General features: G+C 60.9%; 2 protein-coding genes across 35 annotated transcripts in view; both read right to left on the reverse strand.

The window, feature by feature from the left end:
* Positions 1 to 17,644, reverse strand: part of SND1 (staphylococcal nuclease and tudor domain containing 1) — an 81,453-nt gene that overhangs the window by 13,753 nt on the left and 50,056 nt on the right. Inside the window, 4 exon segments of the mRNA XM_051773646.1 lie at positions 5,239 to 5,348; positions 10,087 to 10,228; positions 10,890 to 10,962; positions 12,488 to 12,598. Coding sequence (XP_051629606.1) covers positions 5,239 to 5,348; positions 10,087 to 10,228; positions 10,890 to 10,962; positions 12,488 to 12,598 — 436 coding nt within the window.
* Positions 1,358 to 5,178, reverse strand: LOC127463799 (uncharacterized PPE family protein PPE62-like). Of its 34 annotated transcripts, none has more exons than XM_051773693.1 (5): positions 4,960 to 5,178; positions 4,770 to 4,919; positions 4,601 to 4,611; positions 2,417 to 4,556; positions 1,358 to 2,378 (listed from the first exon to the last, which is right to left on the reverse strand). In XM_051773693.1, exons 4-5 carry the CDS (start codon positions 3,931 to 3,933, stop codon positions 1,922 to 1,924), a joined length of 1,974 nt encoding a protein of 657 aa, XP_051629653.1. In that variant the 5' UTR covers positions 3,934 to 4,556; positions 4,601 to 4,611; positions 4,770 to 4,919; positions 4,960 to 5,178; the 3' UTR covers positions 1,358 to 1,921. The 34 variants fall into 34 exon arrangements, with proteins under 34 accessions (XP_051629653.1, XP_051629659.1, XP_051629650.1 ...); XM_051773699.1 differs by lacking the exon at positions 4,601 to 4,611 and adding an exon at positions 4,634 to 4,666 and having other exon boundaries at positions 2,417 to 4,545; XM_051773690.1 differs by having other exon boundaries at positions 4,601 to 4,666.

The following is a 17,644-nucleotide window of genomic DNA, read 5'->3' on the forward strand; positions in this document are numbered from 1 at the left end:
CCCCCCGGCCCAGCGTGGGTGTCCCCCGGTGTCCCCCACTGCGGGACCCCGGGCTGGGCTGGGGGTGTGGGGTGTCTCCCCCCTTTGTGGGGTTCCCGGCTGGAATCTGGATTGGACAGAGGGAGGGAGGGAGGATGAACCGGGATGGATCAGCCGGCGGGGACGGACGGGGGGATGGAGGCTGGCACAGGGGGGGGGGGACAGTGGGACCCCCCCGGGAGGGGACACTGGGACTCCCCAGCCTGTGGGGACACTGGGATACCCGGGTGGCACCGCCAGGACACGGGGTGTCCTGGGTGCTGGCGGTGGGGACACGGGGACCCTCAGCTGGGAGGGGACACGGGGACCCCCGGGTGCCAGTGGTGGGGCAGGGGGTGCCCCTGTGTCACCGGTGTCCCCCAGGTGCCACCTCCACCTACCCCTCCTGTCGGTGCTGGGGGGGCAGTGCCACCAGCAGCCCCGGGGCCACCCTCGTGCCACCACCCTCGTGCCACCACCACGTCCCCTCTGCCCTTGGGGCCAGGCCTGGAGCCCCCCCAGGGCCCCCCCGGCCCAGCGGGGGACAGGGAGGGGATGAGCCCCCCCCCCCTCCTCCCCCCAGGTCCCCACGGAGCTGTGAGGGGTCAGCATTGGGATTTGGGGGATTTTTAAGGAATTTTGCTGTTTTCGGCGAATCTGGGTCAGTTTCTCCCAAAACCACGTTCCTGCTTTTCCCTTTATTCCCGAATTTTCCCACCCGTGCCAATCTAGGAATGCAAACACCCTCCTCACCCCCCTCACACGGGCTGTCCCCCCCCCCAGCCCTGGCTCTGCAGGGGGCCTTCCTCCTCACCCCCCCACACTGCTCCCTGTGCCGGGGCCTGCCAGGAGTGATCCCAAAAATCCCAGGAATGCCGCGGCGGGGCCGGAGGGATTTATCGATTTTATTGGCGTTAATTTAACCCCAACTTAGAGCAGCTGAGTTAATTACCCTCATTCCCATCCTACCCCCATCTTCTTCCTCACCCCCATCCCACCCCTTTCCTCATCTTCATTCCCATCCTCATCCTTATCTTCTTCCCCATCCCATCCCACCCCATCCCATCCCACCCCATCCCATCCCATCCCACCCCACCTCCATCCTCCTCTTCCCGGGGCCCTGGGGTGGGGCCAGGGGACACACAGGGGGTGTGGGGTGATGGGGGGCTGCAGGGCAATGGGGGGAGCAGAGAGCTGGGGGGGCTGCCTCTGATGGGAAGAGGGGCTGCAGGAAAGGGGGGGCTGCAGTGCCAGGGGGGGCTGCAGGGAAGGGGGGGCTGCAGTGAAAGGGGGGCTGCAGTGCCAGGGGGGGCTGCAGTGAAGGGGGGGTTGCAGGGAAGGGGGGGCTGCAGTGCCGGGGGGCTGCAGCGGGAGGGGGGCCGTGGGCAGGGGCACAAGGGGGACACTGGCAGGGCTGGAGGGGTTCCCCCACCAAACCCCCCCGGTCCTTGGGTACCCCCCCAGTTCCAGGAATTCCATCCTCTCCAGCTTATTAAGGATAATCCCTATGGCAACCTCTGGCACGTGCACCCAGCACGGGCACTCCCGGGTGGGCACAGGCCATGGAATTGGGATTTGGCCGGAGCAGGGTGGGAATCACCCCCCGGGATTGGGGCAAAGGCACATATTGACCAACTACAAACAGCACTGCTATGGAATGTCACGGAAACCCCCTCGGCATCAGGATCTGGGGGGGTCTCCTGGTGCCCACCCTGGCACTGGTGGCTCTGGGGAGCAGTGGGATGAGGTGGGATGTGGCAGGAATGCCCCGAGCACAGCACTGGGATTGGGATTGGGGTTGGGATCAGGGTTGGGGTTGGCTGGCCCTGCAATTCGAGTTGGGATCGGTGCTGGAATCGGGGTTGGGATTGGCACTGGGACCAACGCTGGGATCGGGGTCGGATCAACCGACCGGGAATTTCCAACTCAAGCACAACAAAAACAGTGGGGAAATCCGGGGGGACGTGGCAGATTTCGGGTGTTCCCGGAGGATGAGGCAGCTCCCGCCAGGATCAGTGCCGTGGTCATTGCAAAGGAACTGGGGGGCACCTCGGGGGGGCCCCGCGGCCCTTTCCCGGGTTATCCAGGAGCCCCTGATCCCCCCGGAGCGTCCCAGCGCCCTCCTCCTTCCCAGCCCGAGCCGGGGCCGGTTCGTCACCGACGGCCCGTGAGTCAGCACAGCCGGAGCCGCCGGATAAAAATATCCCGCTGGGTGTGGGGGTGGGCAGGGATTTGGCTGCCGGAGGGAACACGTGTCCGGGGCCACCGTGGGAACCGCGGGCACCCGGCCGGGACCCGGAGCCCGGCTCGGTGTCGGCACCAGGAATTCACCCAGGGGCAGCATCCGGCACTGCCACGGCCTCCACATCCCCAGGCAGCATCCCACATTCCATAGGACCCCTCTGCCACCACATTCCCAGGCAGCATCCCACATTCCATGGGACCCCTCTGCCCTGACATTCCCAGGCAGCATCCCACACTCCATGGGACCCCTCTGCCCTGACATTCCCAGGCAGCATCCCACATTCCATGGGACCTCTCTGCCCTGACATTCCCAGGCAGCATCCCACGTTCCACGTGGCCTCCCTGCCAAAACATTCCCGCCCAGCATCCCAGATTCCACGCGGCCTCCCCACCACAACATTCCTGGGAAGCACCGTGTCCTCCTTGCCATAGCATTCCTGGGAAGCATCTCAGCCTCCATGTGGCCTCCCTGCCATGACATTCCCGGCAGGTGCTGTGTGGAGCCTCCGGAATGTGCCGAGGCAGTGGAGCGAAGCCCCTGGGACGCGGGTCAGCAGTTCCTGGCAGCAGGAGATGCTGAGCAGGGAGGGGGAGGACTGCAGTGTCCCCGTGTCCCTGTGTCCCAGTGTTCCTGCATTCCCATGTCCCAGTGTCCCCGTGTCCCTGTGTCCCTGTGTTCCTGCATTCCCATGTCCCAGTGTCCTTGTGTCTCTGTGTTCCTGCATTCCCATGTCCCAGTGTCCTTGTGTCCCTGTGTCCCAGTGTTCCTGCATTCCCATGTCCCAGTGTTCCTGCATACCTATGTCCCAGTGCCTCTGTGTCCCTGCATTCCCATGTCCCTGTGTCCCTGTATTCCCGTGTCCCTGCATTCCCATGTCCCAGTGTCTCTGTGTCCCTGCATTCCCATGTCCCAGTGTCCCTGTGTTGTGTCCCTGCATCCCCATATTGCCGTGTCCCTGTATTTCTATGTCCCTGTGTCCATTTCCCCATGTTCCCATATCCCTGTTTCCCCATGTTCCCATATCCCTGTTTCCCCATGTTCCTGTGTCCATGCATCTCCATGTCCCCACATCCCCGTGATCCCACAGCCCCATGTTCCTGTGTCCCTGCATTCCCATGTCCCCGTGAGCCCATATCCCTGTGTTCCCATGTTCCCATATCCCTGTGTTCCCATGTCCCTGTGTTCCCATGTTCCATATCACTGTCCCCATGTCCCTGTGAGCCCATGTCCCTGTGTTCCCATGTTCCCATGTCCCTGTGTTCCCATGTTCCATGTCCCTGTGAGCCCATATCCCTGTGTCCCCGTGTTCCCATATCCCTGTGTTCCCATATCCCTGTGTCCCCGTGTTCCCATGTCCCCGTGTTCCCATGTCCCTGTGTTCCCATATCCCTGTGTTCCCATATCCCTGTGTTCCCATGTCCCTGTGTTCCCATGTTCCATATCCCTGTGTTCCCGTGTTCCCATGTCCCCGTGTTCCCATATCCCTGTGTTCCCATGTTCCATGTCCCTGTGTCCCCACACCTGCAGTCCCCGGGTGGGCTCCACTCCAGACCCCCACAGGCACCACTGGCCTGGAGCTGCTGCCACAGCTGCATCCACGGCCACATCTGGATCTGTGGTAACCCCTGGATCTGTGTCCAGCACATCTGCATCAGTGCCAGTGCCTGCATCCCTGGTAACACCTGGATCCGTGCACCCACCACCACATCTGCATCTGGGGCCACATCTGGATCAGCGCCCACAGTCACACCCACGGCACATCTGGATCCTCACACACAGCTGCATCCACAGCCACATCTGTGTCCCTGCCCACATCTGGATCCTCGCACACAGCTGCATCCACAGCCACATCTGTGTCCCTGCCCACATCTGGATCCGTGCCCAGGACTGCAGCTGTGGCCACATCTGCAGGCACATGCACATCTGTATGCACAGGTCACAGCTGTACCCACATCTGCACCAGTGCCAACGTCCCTCTGGGCACTCCAATCCCAAGTCTGGGCCCCAGGGGGGGCCAGGATGGGCCAGGGGGGATCTGGGATCCGCCCTGGAATTATGAATCACGGTGTAATTACCCCAAATGGGCCCAGAGCTCCAGAGCTTCAATCAGGGAAATCACAGGAGTTCCAGGGAATTTTAACATCCAGAGACATTAATGAGAACAGGCTCAAACATGGGGATCTGTCCTGCTCACATCCTGCATCCCTCCTGTACACATCCTGCATCCCTGATGCATCCATCCTGTACACATCCTGCATCCCTCCTGTACACATCCTGCATCCCTCCTGCATCCCTCCTGTACACATCCTCCATCCCTGATGCATCTATCCTATACACATCCTGCATCCCTCCTGCATCCATCCTGTACACATCCTGCATCCATCCTGTACACATCCTGCATCCCTCCTGTACACATCCTCCATCCCTGATGCATCTATCCTGTACACATCCTGCATCCCTCCTGCATCCCTCCTGTACACATCCCTCCTGCATCCATCCTGCACACATCCTGCATCCCTCCTGCATCCCTCCTGCACACATCCTGCATCCCTTCTGCATCGCTCCTGCCCCCACCTTTCATCCATCCTACATCCCTCCTCCATCTGCCCAAGGCATCTGGGATCTCTTGGAATCACCCAGTATCCCTCAGAATCACCTGGGATCTCTCAGAATCACCTGGGATCTCTCAGGATCACCTGGGATCTCTCAGGATCACCTGGGACACTCTCAGTATTGCCTGGGATCTCTCAGTGTCCCCTGGGATCTGTTGGTGACACCCTGGATCTCTCAGGATCACCCTGGATCTCTCAGGGTCACCCTGGATCTCTCAGGATCACCCGGGATCTCTCCACATCCCACAGGACACTCTCAGTATTCCCAGGATCTCTCGGTACCTCTGGGACCTGTCAGTGTTGCCCCTGCCCCGGATGCCCCCAATCCCCCCGATCCCGCCGGTCCCGCCCGTCCCGCCGTACCTCCCGCTGCAGCACGAGCTCCTTGGTGAACAGCGTGGCCTCCTCGCTGAAGGGCTCCCCCTCCTGTGCCAGCCCCGGCAGGTTCCGGGCACCCCGCGGGCACTCGATGCCTGGGGGAGGAAGAGGAGGAGGAGGGTGAGGCCGAGGTCACCCCCTGCCCCCCTGGGAACGGCCCCGGGGAAGGGGCTGGGCAGGGAATGGGGCATCGGAGTCAGGGGGGATGTGGGAAGCTCCAGGAGGGTCCAGTGGTGGCACAGCCATGGGAGAGGATGGGAGAGCTCAGGACCAGCAGGGATGGGGATGTGGGGACCAGCAGGGATGGGGACGTGGGGACCAGCAGGGATGGGGACATGGGGACCAGCAGGGATGGGGATGTGGGGACCAGCAGGGATGGGGACGTGGGGACCAGCAGGGATGGGGATGTGGGGACCAGCAGGGATGGGGATGTGGGGACCAGCAGGGATGGGGACATGGGGACCAGCAGGGATGGGGATGTGGGGACCAGCAGGGATGGGGATGTGGGGACCAGCAGGGATGGGGACGTGGGGACATATCCAGACCCCCGCATTCGCAACCTCTCTCCTTGACTCAGCTTCCCACTGCCCTCAGGATACCCCTGGGATACCCCCCTGCCCTGGAAAACAGGGAAGTCCTGCATTATTAATTACAATTTACATAATTTGCATAATTAATGAAGTGCTGGGAATTACAGCTCCATGCCGGAGCCGTGATCCTTCGGGAAGGCAGTGACAAGGTGTCCCACCCCCAGGGCCACAGCAGTGTCACCATCCCCCCAGGAGGCACAAGGACATGGATCTGCTCCCGGAGCATCCAGGAGCACCCGGAGCCCACGATGTCCCTGTGTCACCAGGACCATCCCATCCTCATCCCTGGCCCTGTCATCTCCCCATCCCCAGCTCTATTGGATACCCATCCTCATCCCTGGCCCTGTTGTATCCCTGACCCCATCCCTATCACATCCTCATCCCTGTCCTTTGTCATTTCCCCATCCTGGTCCCTATCCCTGTCCCTGTCCCCACCATCACACCATCCCTGTCCCATTCCCATCCCTGTCCCATTCCCATTCCTACTGCACACCCATCCTCATCCCTATCCCTGTTGTACCCCCATCCTGCCCCCATCCCATCCCCATCTCCATTCCCAGGTTATGCTGCCTCCAAGGGAAGCCAAACATTTCCAGGAAACCCAGTAGGAGCTTCCCAGGCAGCTTCCAGCCCTGTCCCTGCCCACTGCTCCCAACTCCAGCACTGATCCCAACCCCAGCACTGATCCCAGCTCTGGCACTGATCCCAACCCCAGCACTGATTCTGATCCCAGCACTGCTCCCATGTTTCTCCAACAAGGAGCATCTCCCAGCACCATGCTGGGAGTGGGAATGAGGAGCTGGAGCGGCCCTTCCTCCTTCTTCTCCTCCTCCTCCGTGGACAGGACTGGGAGCTGCTGAAGGTTTATGCACCACACTGGAATTTTTTCCCTCAAAATCATAAGGAAAGAGCTGAGGAAGCACCGGAATCCTTAAACCACACGAACTGAGAGCAGTGTTTTTTCCGGCTGCCGGCCCCTCCATGCTGGGATCCCACTTCGGATCCTCTCCCGGCCCTGGCGCTTCCCAAACCCACCCAAGGGAAGATTCTGGAAAAGGCAAAGCTCAAAAGGATGGGCTGAACGCGCTCATCCCCCTGGGAATGCTGTGGGGAGAGGGGAAGGGGATGTTTGGCGCCCGGAAAAGTTCTCCAGCACTTTAAAAATAGCAGCTAATCCCGACCCCGCGGCTGCGCTGCGCTTCCCGGGAAGCCGTGACGGATTAATGAGGGATGCGGCTGGAAGTGCTGCAGCCACCGCGCTCCCCTGGGCTTCCCACAGAATTCCAGCACAGTCCTGCTGAGCCGGAGCTGGGGGATGGAAGGGGCAGCTCTGGGGGGGCTGCTCCGACCCTGGAACCATCCTCGGAGGGATGGAGGGATGGGGGCAGGAATTCCACAGCATCCCAGGGCATCCCAGGGCATCCCACGGACATTGCAGAGCGTCCCTGGGTGTCCCACGGCATCCTGCACATCCTGGGGTGTCCTGCAGCATCCCAGGGTATCCCACAGTATCCCTGGGATCTCCTGCAGCACCCTGGGGCATCCCACAGCATTCCCAGGTATCCCACAGCATTCCCAAGTATCCCACAACAGCCTGCAGGATCCTGCCCTGGGATGCTGGGAGGGGCTGGGCCTCCCTGGCCATCAGTGGGAATACAGAAAATAAATCTCCCTAGGGAAGCTCTCTTGGAGCAGGAACCTTTCCAGCCCAAATTCCTGGGATTTAAACAGCTTCTCCCAGCTTGCTGTGCCTGGAAGAGCGCAGGGATACGGGATGGCTCCGGGCGAGGACTGGCTGTGCCGGGGTAGAATGGCAGGGATCGATCTCCCAGGGGATTTATGGATTTTGGGAGCAATGGGGGTGAGCAGGAGGGAGGGCACACCCGGGAACTGCGGGAGTGGGGCCGCGGACACAGCGCTGGACCAGCCCCATGGAGGGAACGCCCACATGGAAAAACTCGGGATTCCCATCCCCACCTCACAGTTCCACAGCTCCAGTGCCCCCTTGGGGAATTTCGGGACACCCCGGAGCCAGGTGGCCCCGCACCCCAACATTCCCCCTCATCCCTCGGGAATTCTGCCGCTCCCAGCCCCCACCCCGGGAAGGCGTCAGGCTCCAGAGTTTTGCCAGGAGAGAGGAATTTGGGATTAAAGTAGCTCCTCTATTTGCACATATTTATAGTGCTCCGACGGATCTATTTTAGCTGGAAAGCCGGGATGAGCTCCCTCGGGAGCATCCCTGGAGTCACATTTTAAGGGACTTGGCTCCTCTTTATGGTGCTCATTTGCATTTGATATCCATAAAAAAGGCAGGCGTTGATAAAAGGCGGATATTTATCCTATTCCTGGCTTGGCAGAGGAGGGTTGGGAATGGCACCGGGGAGAGAACCAATCAAAACCAGGGAAAACAAAGCCGGAAGGTCCTGCTGGGATCGTGGCCGCTGGATGCTGTCACTGCCGCTGGGGGTTTAGGGGATGGAATTATCTGGGGGATTAATCCCTGCTGGAACAGAGCAGGGGGGAGCAGGGATCTCCATGGAGCAGGATCATGGAGATCCAAAGAGGAGAACCATGGAACAGGGACCCCTGTGGAGCAGGGAATCTCATGGAATAACGACCCCCCAAGGAGCAGGGACTGCGGCACCGGAGAGGTGCCAGCCCCCCACCCCATTCCCTATGGATCCCGTGGGCACTGGGACTCCAGAGAGGTGCCAGCCCCCCATCCCAACCCCTACAGATCCCAGGGGCACCGTGGTGGGCACTGGGATTCCAGAGTGGAGCCAACCTCTGGAATCCAGAAAGATTTCAGTCGGTCCCAGTTCCTCCTCCCAAGCACGTGGGAGGTTCATCACTCCTGACAATTCCCATGTCTCCGTGGCTGGGAAGGGGGAGCTGCGTTTTCCCAGCATTTCCCACTGGCTTTGACAATGGATAAAATCAGACTCCAGGATATTTATAGGCAAGAGCACACGGAGAAGGACAGGTTTAGGACACGCTCCACATGGCAGGAGTCAGCTTGGGATAGGGCTGGGAACGCTCACGCTCCAGCTGGATCCAGGGATGGAATGTCCTCATTGCTCCCAGTGTTTGGGCCCTGGAGGGGACGTTGGGACTGGGGGTCCCTGGCTGGGCTGGCCACATCTGGGGTGGTCTGGGATCTGCTGACATCTGGAGCACAGGTTGGATGCAATGGGAAAAGGCTCCGGGATGGGAGGGGTTGGGGGGAGAGGGGGATCCCGTGGCACCATCCCGGGTCACCCCAAATTACTTTCTGACTGGGAGCATCATTCCTGGCCATCCCAGGTCACTGGTTGGACTGGGAGCATCCCTGGGAGCAGGCACGGAGCCTCCCCCTTCCCAAACCCCCTCCCAGTTATCCGAGGGGAACAGGGACAGGACACAGTCCCCAGGTCTGGGGACGAAGGGCTGGGCAAAGACTCCCCATTCCATCCCTGCTCCCCCGGGATCAGCATTCCCTCAGTGGGAGTGGCCGCTCCGCCTTTCCCAGTGTTTGATCCCCGGATCCGATCCCTTTAAGCACCGACTGAATTTTTCATAACCGAGTTGTGAACGATCCCTGCTCAGGGTCATCCGGCAAACCCGGTTATTGCCATGGAAACGGGAGCCAGGGATGAGCCGCCCCCCACCCCCCAGCCAGGGATCTGGAGGATCAAGGAGCTCACGGAGCTCACACCGGCAACGGGAACCCCCATCCCGGTCACCCCCCGCCTGCTGGGGAGGCAGCACGCGGAAATGCCTGGGATTTGGGATGCTTATCCTCCTCCCCATTCTCATTCCATCCTCATTCTCAATCCTCATCCCCATCCTCATCCCCCTTCTCATTCTGATCCTCATCTTCATCCTCACCCTAAACCTCATCCTTGTCCTTGTCCTCATTCTCATCCCATCTTCATCCCATCCTTGTCCTCATCCCCATCCTTATCCCAATCCCTATCACCATCCTCATCCTCCTCATGTTCTTCCTCATCCGCATCCCCATTCCCATCCTGGAGTTTCCCACCTTCTCCCAGATCTGGGGTTTCCCACCTGCTCCCTGGTTTGGGGTTCCCCACCTGCTCCTGAGTTTTTTGGGAGAACATCCTTCCCAACTCCGAGCTCGACTCCCCCTGTCCCAGTGCAGCCCGTGGGCAGCTCCGGCGCTATAACCGGGGGTGTCCCGCGGATCCCGGCGCTCCCGGCAGTGCCGGTGTTCCCGGTGTTCCCGGTGTTCCCGGGGGCCCACCTGCGAGCAGGAATGTGATGAGACAGGTCTCCTTGGGCAGGAAGAGCTTGAGGCGGGAGCCGCTGAACACGTACTCCACCACGGCCTCGGAGCGGCCGGCGCGCTGCAGGAACGGCAGGAACTGCTTCGCCTTCTGCGTGTCCTGCGGGGGGAAAGGGGCTCAGCCCGGGAATGTGGCACTCCCTCGGAGCGGGGGGACTCCCTCGGAGCGGGGGGACTCCCTCGGAGCGGGGGGACCCTCCGGCATCGCAGTGGGTGGGAGCAGCGGGGGCTCCGCAGTGCCCTGTGCCAGCCGGGATGCAGGGCGTGGGCACGGATCCGAGTTTTCCCAGTTGGGATGGGCTCTGCACCCCAGGACACGGCCCAGAGCACCCCACGGGAGTGGCTGCTTGGCACGGGCAGGATGGATCCCACACCATCCCTAACGGAGCATCCCGGGACTCCCCTTTCCCAGGATCCCCCCACGACATCCCAGTAGCAAATGGCTCTGTATAATTCCTTATTAATATTCATTAAGGAAAACTTAACGAGCTCTCAGGGCTGCTGGGGGGGTGCCAGGGTCCCCATATTCCCTCAGCAGAGCTGGGGGATCCCCAATCCCCACCAGCATTCCGGTCTTGGCTCCGAGCACCCGCTTCCCAGGCCACGAAGCTCCATGGGGCAACTCCCAGTTTATTTATCCAAGGAAGAAAGGGGGAAAAACCCAGCAGTTCCCAAAATCAAAGGCTCGGGGTGGGTTTTCTCCCATTTTATCCCAGCTCCCCTGGCAGAGCGGTGCCAGCAGAATTCCTGCACCTCCTTACCCCGGAGATGTCGGCCACCCGGTGAATCGGCACCTCCTTCTTGCTGTGCAGCCCCTTCCCGTTCTTGATAGCCCTGGAAAACAGGGAGCACCGGGAGTCAGCACCTGCTGCGGTGGGAAGGGCTGGAGTCATCCCTGTGCCCACCGGGAGGGCCCGGGCACTGCAGCTGGATAGTCCCATCATGGGAACAAGGTCTTCCCGGGATAACACGGAGGCAGTGAGGAGGCTGAAGGAGGGAATACCTGGAGGGCACTGAAGGGATTGGAAAACCCAGTGGGATGGTGGAGCCGGTGCTGGGCCTGGACCCAATGCCAGACCTGGACTTGTTGCCAGTCCTGGACCTGATGCCAGACCTGGATCTCCTGCCACAGGGTTTGGCATGGGAGGCTGGGAAAGGCCGGATTGTGCCGGGAGGCTGGAGGAGCCCATGGCACAGGCACAGGCAGGGCAGTCTGGGATGTGACTCCGGGCTCTGCTGAAGAGCGGGAATGTCGAACGGATCACCCCAACTGCTCCGAGCCCCCCTCCACTGGGAGATCTGGGCCTTGCAGATCTCACCCCAAATCTCCCATTCTCTCCATCCCTGGCATCACCCTGGAGCCGCTGGCTCTTCTGCCCAGTGCCAGCATAACCATGGAGTCGGGATGTGCCAGGGATTCCGGCATGGACAAGCCACTCACCGGGAGTGAGCGGGAACATCCAGCACCCCCATGGTGGGCACACCCAGGATCTGCCCCCCAGCACCTGGAGTGCTGCCCCAGGCTCCACGTGCCACATCCCAGCCCGGGCATCCCAGTGCCTGACTGGAACCTCGCCCACCCCGCAGCGCTCCGGGATGCTGATTTCCTGCCAGGCCTCCCAAAAGGCACATCCCAGGAATGAGCCTCCCAGCAATCTGCCGGCCGCCCACCCCGCGGACACGGAGCCGGGGAACGGGAGCGGGAGAGCCCGTTTATCCGGATGGATCCGCCCTTTCCCTCAGCAGCCAGAGTCTCGCCCGGGAACGCGCCTCAGCCCCCTCCAAGCTGCTCCTCCCGGCTCTCGGCATCGTGCCGGGATCTGCTGCCAAAGAGCAGCTGAGATCCCACATCCCGCTGGGCTCGGCTGTGCCGGTGCCACCTCCGGAGCCGCCGGATCCAGCCGAGCCGGAGAGGGAAGGGCATCCATTGGCATTCCTGTGTGCCATCCAGGAGGACGGGTTGAGGGACAGGGACACGGGGACACGTGTGGATGTGGGGGGCTCCCAGCACCGGGATCGTCCCTGTGGAGCAGCGAGGGTCGGGAACAGCGATCCCCACGGAGATGGGGGGGCACCAGGACATGATGGGGTTGAGCAGTGGGATCACTCCACAGGGAGCTGAGAACACCTGGAACACCTGGAACACCTGGGCCAGGAAGGGCTGGGGACAGACAGGCGGACAGGGACACGGCTGGGAGGGGACGGGGGGACACGCCGGGGGGGACAGGGAGCAGTTGTGCCCCCCGGGAGCAGCTGTGCCAGGGGACAGGGAGCAGCTGTGCCAGGGGACAGGGAGCAGCTGTGCCAGGGGACAGGGAGCAGCCCTGCCAGGGGACAGGGAGCAGCCCTGCCCACTCACCGTGCCTCGGCCGCCAGCAGCTCGTCGTAGTGGGCCGAGCGCTGGTCGTCGTCCTGCCGGTACCGCAGCACCGTGGCCAGGCCTTTGCTCACCAGCGCCTCGGCGATGTTGCTGTGGGGCACAGGGTGGGGGCTCAGCACCGCTCGGGGGGGCACTGCCAGCCCCGGACCCCACCCCGGCTCTGGAGACTCCCCCCATCCCATCCCACCCCATCCCATCCCATCCCATCCCATCCCACCCCACCCCACCCCATCCCAAACCACTCCACAGCACTGCCAAGGGAAGGGACCTGCAGAGACGTGTCCCAGGAACTGGGCACGACGGGAGGGCCCCGGGGGGTCCCCAACATGGTGGGGGGGTCTCCCAGGAGCATCCCAAAAACCCTGATGCCACCCCAAACCTGCCCACCCAAAAAGCCTGATGCCACCCCAAAAACTTCACCTCGCCCCAGAACCCTGACACCACCCCAACCCCCCCACCCCAAAGCCCAGCAGGCTCAGTGTCCCCAGGCCATGGTCCTCCCTGATTCCCTAATCCCATGGTTTTTTTAAGGGAGAGGGGGGTGAGCGCCAGCTGGGGGGAGGGGGCAGCACCATCACCAACTCCCCCCCCAACACACCCCAAAACCCCCAAACCCCCCTAAACCCCCCCATCACCCCAAACCCAGTGGGGTGACACCCCCAGGCCATGGGAACTCCTCCTCCATTTCCCAATCCAGTCAGTTTTTTCCCTGGAGTGGGGGGGGGGGGGCACCAGTTTGGGGGGCTGAGGAGGGGCCACGTGTGAGGCTGGGGGGGCTCCATCCCACTCCACTGCTTTCAGCAGATCCATAAATCTTCCTTTGCCGGGTGCATCCCTAATTCCCCAATTCCCCGCCCGCTAATTCCCCCCGTATCCCAAAAACCGCGGATAATGTTTGTGCACTTCCATTCCCGAACCCCGGGCAGAGGGGGAAGGGCAAATCCATCACCGGGAGCCAAAAATAGGTCTCAGAGCAGGGGGAGGAATCAAAAAATTCGGGATTGGTGAGGCAGGGAACGGCTGCGGCGGGAGCAGCTGCGGCAGCGCCGGGAATGCCGAGCACTGGGAACTGGGAACGGGCACCTCCGGCTGCTCTGGGAATGAGCAGGAGGCTGGGGGGGAGGGCTGGTGGCCCTGGTGGCCCAGGGGCCCCTGACACTCCCCATTCCAGCTGTATCCCACTCTCCATTCCAGCTGCATTCCCTCTCCCCATTCCAGTTGCATTCCCACTCCCCATTCCAGCTGCATTCCCACTCTCTATTCCAGCTGTATTCCCACTCCCCATTCCAGCTGTATCCCTCTCCCCATTCCAACTGCATTCCCACTCCCCATTCCAGCTGTATCCCACTCTCCATTCCAGCTGTATCCCTCTCCCCATTCCAGCTGCATTCCCACTCTCTATTCCAGCTGTATTCCCACTCCCCATTCCAGCTGTATCCCTCTCCCCATTCCAGCTGCATTCCCACTCCCCATTCCAGCTGTATCCCACTCCCCATTCCAGCTGCATTCCCACTCCCCATTCCAGCTGCATTCCCACTCCCCATTCCAGTTGCATTCCCACTCTCCATTCCAGCTGCATTCCCACTCCCCATTCCAGCTGTATTCCCACTCCCCATTCCAGCTGTATTCCCACTCTCTATTCCAACTGTATTCCCACCCCCATTCCAACTGCATTCCCACTTCCCATCCCAATCACATCCCACTCCCTATGCCAGCTGCATCCTGGAAAGGAGATAGGGAAGTGTCCCCCTGTCCCCCTCCCTGGGCCACCGGAGAGCCTGGATGCTCTGGAGATGTCCCAGCATTCCCAGCATTCCCACACACAAAATTCTGCTGCTTCCAAGTACCAAAACACCCTCCCCAAGCTGGAAATCCTGGGAAAACCCTGAATTCTTCCCAGGCTTAGAGCTTTTAAGGCTCAGAATTCCCACAGAGACTTATCCTGGTGCCCTGGGAGGTGTTCTGGGAGCACTGGGATGGAGCCAGACCCCTTCCCACTGCTGGAAGGAGGGCGAGGAAGAGGGAAACAGGGATAACAGCTTAAAGAAGGAATTCCAGCCCGGGAATTCCATATCCCCCCCCCTGCTCTCTGCCCCTCATCTGGGCCCAGGGAGTGGGATGCATCCCCCCATTCTCTGGAAGTGGAGCCAGAGCCATTGGGCAGAGGGAAGGTGGATCCCCCATCAATCCCAGATCAAAGACCGGGAATATGGTGGGAAAAATCTCCTTGGGCCAAAAGATTCCAATCAAAGTGAAAAATGGCAATTTTGAAGCTTCTCCCAGAACTCATTTCCCAGTTTTTCCACCCAAAATCTCACAGGAAGTTCCGGAGGGGCGTTGGAATTCCCACACCGCAGCCTCTGCCAGTGCCCAGCATGGATTGGGATCAGGATCTGCAGTGCCAAACCCACTCCCTTCCCAAAATTCCCTGTTTGGGCCAAATCAGCCCCAAACTGCAGCATCCGGCCCTGCTGCCCCAGGGGAGGAATCTGCCCGATCCTTCCTGGAATTACACCAGGAATTAGAGTGCAGGGCATTCCTGAAATTTGGGTTTAATGATTTTTAGGAGCTTTTCCTCCCAAGGATTTGTGGGATTTGCATCGCAGCAGCTTCAACGCAGAGCTGTGGGAAGCTGCGGGATTCTGTGGGATGCTGAGGGATGCTATGGAATGCTGTGGAATTCTGGGGATGCTGTGGAATGCTGTGGGATGCTGCAGGATGCTATGGAATGCTGTGGAATTCCGGGGATGCTGTGGAATGCTGTGGGGTGCTGCAGGATGCTATGGAATGCTGTGGGATGCTGCAGGATGCTGTGGAATGCTGTGAAATCTTCGGGATGCTATGGAATGCTGTGGAATCCTGGGGATGCTGTCCCAGCAGCTGCTCCCCCCTCCCCTGGCCCCGCTGGCCATGGAACCATTTCCCTGTCCCGACATCCCGGCTCTGAGCCCACTCCTGCCCTCAGCAGAGCCCCGGGAATGCAGGGCCGGGAGTTTGGGAAGCACTGACCCAGCCCAGCGAGATGGGCAGGGATGGGAGAGCCGGAGCATTCCCGGGGCGGGGATCAGGCCAGAAACATCGAGGAGATGGAAAGGAGAAGTGGGATGGCGGGATACAGGGATCCAGCAGGAATACAGTCAGGGATCCAGGCAGGAATATCAGCAGGGATACAGCAGGAATACAGACAGGGATGCAGGTAGGGATACAGGCAGGGATATGGATAGGAACATGGATAGGATAGGAATATGGATAGGAACGAGGCAGGAACATGGGCAGGGATCCAGACAGGGATCCAGGCAGGGATGTAGGCAGGAATATGGGCAGGGATCCAGGGAAGAATCCAGGCAGGGATCCAGAAGGGATACAGGTAGGGATACAGACAGGGAAATGGGCAGGGATACAGACAGAAATCTGGGCAGGGATCCAGGCAGGGATGTGGGCAGGGATATGGACAAGGATCCAGGCAGGAATATGGATGAGGATCCAGGCAGGGATATGGACAAGGATCCAGGCAGGGATATGGATGAGGATCCAGGCAGGAATATGGATGAGAATCCAGGCAGGGATATGGACAAGGATCCAGGCAGGGATATGGATGAGGATCCAGGCAGGGATATGGATGAGGATCCAGGCAGGGATATGGATGAGGATCCAGGCAGGGATATGGACAAGGATCCAGGCAGGGATATGGACAAGGATCCAGGCAGGGATATGGATGAGGATCCAGGCAGGGATATGGATGAGGATCCAGGCAGGGATAGGGCAGGAGAAGGCAGGTCTGTGTTGCAGCCCCCCCAGTTCCTGGAGCCTGGAGCTGGGAGCAGGGGCTGCAGCTCCTGCCCTGGCTCCCACCCCAGAGCCACTGCCGTGCCCGGAATTCCGAGCAGGCTCAGCCCAGCCCAGATGCCGGGCGGACACTCCAGGCGGACAAGCCAGGCTTTATTCCCTGCTCCATCCCAGCCTGGCACGGGCCTGGGGACACAGACCCCGCTCTGTTCCACCCCCGGCATCCCGGGATGCAGCACCAGACACCGGGAATGGCACAGGCGCTGCCGGGAGCATCCCAGGGTGCAGCACCACAGCTGCTGGGAGGCCAGGGCCCGCTCTCCCAGCCTTCGGATCGGGGGCAGGAAAACACATCTCTGCCAGGCTTTGGGTTAGGGAAGGGAATTGCAGCCCTCCCAGCCCTTGGACTAGGGAAGGTGCAGCTTTTCCAGGCCCTGGATTAAGGGAAGGGAATTGCAGCTCTCGCAGCCCCTGGAATAAGGAAGGAAAAGGCAGCGCTGCAGCGCTTTGGGCGCTTTCCAAAATAGCTGCTACCGGGAAAAAAACCCAGGAAAGCAAGCCAAGGGCCTATGACAAATCCTCCCTACGCAGCTCCAGAGCCGCTGCCAGCGGAGCCACGGCCGCTCCGGAGGGATGGGCTGGAGCCACGGCTGCTCCATAGGGATGGGCTGGAGCCACGGCTGCTCCATAGGGATGGGTTGGAGCCATGGTTGCTCCATAGGGATGGGCTGGAGCCATGGCTGCTCCACAGGGATGGGCTGGAGCCACGGCTGCTCCATAGGGATGGGCTGGAGCCACAGCTGCTCCATAGGGATGGACTGGAGCTACAGTTGCTCCATAGGGATGGGCTGGAGCCATGGCTGCTCCATAGGATGGGCTGGAGCCATGGCTGCTCCATAGGGATATGCCAGAGGCACCTGGCACCCCCAGTCCTGAGGGGGTGAAAGCCAAAAATTATGGACAAGGGAGGGCTGCTCCAGAACACTCCACATTCCCGAACACCCCACATTCCTGAACACCCCACACTCCTGAACACCCCACATTCCTGAACACCCCACATTCCTGAACACCCCACATTCCTGAACACCCCACATTCCTGAACACCCCACACTCCTGAACCTTCTCACAGAGGAGGGAAATCAGGGAGGTGATGTCCCTTGGGAAGCACAGACATCCCGGGATACACAGCAGAGATGGCTCCTCCGAAGCCACCCCGGAGGCAGCTGGAATGGTGCCTCATCCCAGCACCCCCAAAACCACTGGAGTCGGGGCAGGGGCAGGTCTGGGGGGTGCCAGGCAGCAGCATCCCACCGTATCCCACAGAATCCTGAGGCTGGGGTGCAGGCAGGG

The sequence above is a fragment of the Manacus candei genome, unplaced genomic scaffold, assembly GCF_025592945.1.
Source record: "Manacus candei isolate 608988 ecotype Guabito, Panama unplaced genomic scaffold, ASM2559294v1 h1tg000174l, whole genome shotgun sequence".
Lineage (NCBI taxonomy): Eukaryota > Metazoa > Chordata > Aves > Passeriformes > Pipridae > Manacus > Manacus candei.

Bases quoted from the DNA above. Each gene is read 5' to 3' on its own strand.
- LOC127463799 (XM_051773697.1), bottom strand. From the start codon at position 3,933: ATGCAGGCACTGGCACTGATGCAGATGTGCTGGACACAGATCCAGGGG. The intron at 2,379-2,416 runs GTCCTATGGAAT...GGGGATGTGGAG, and splicing joins GGGAATGTGGTGGCAGAGGG to GCCGTGGCAGTGCCGGATGC.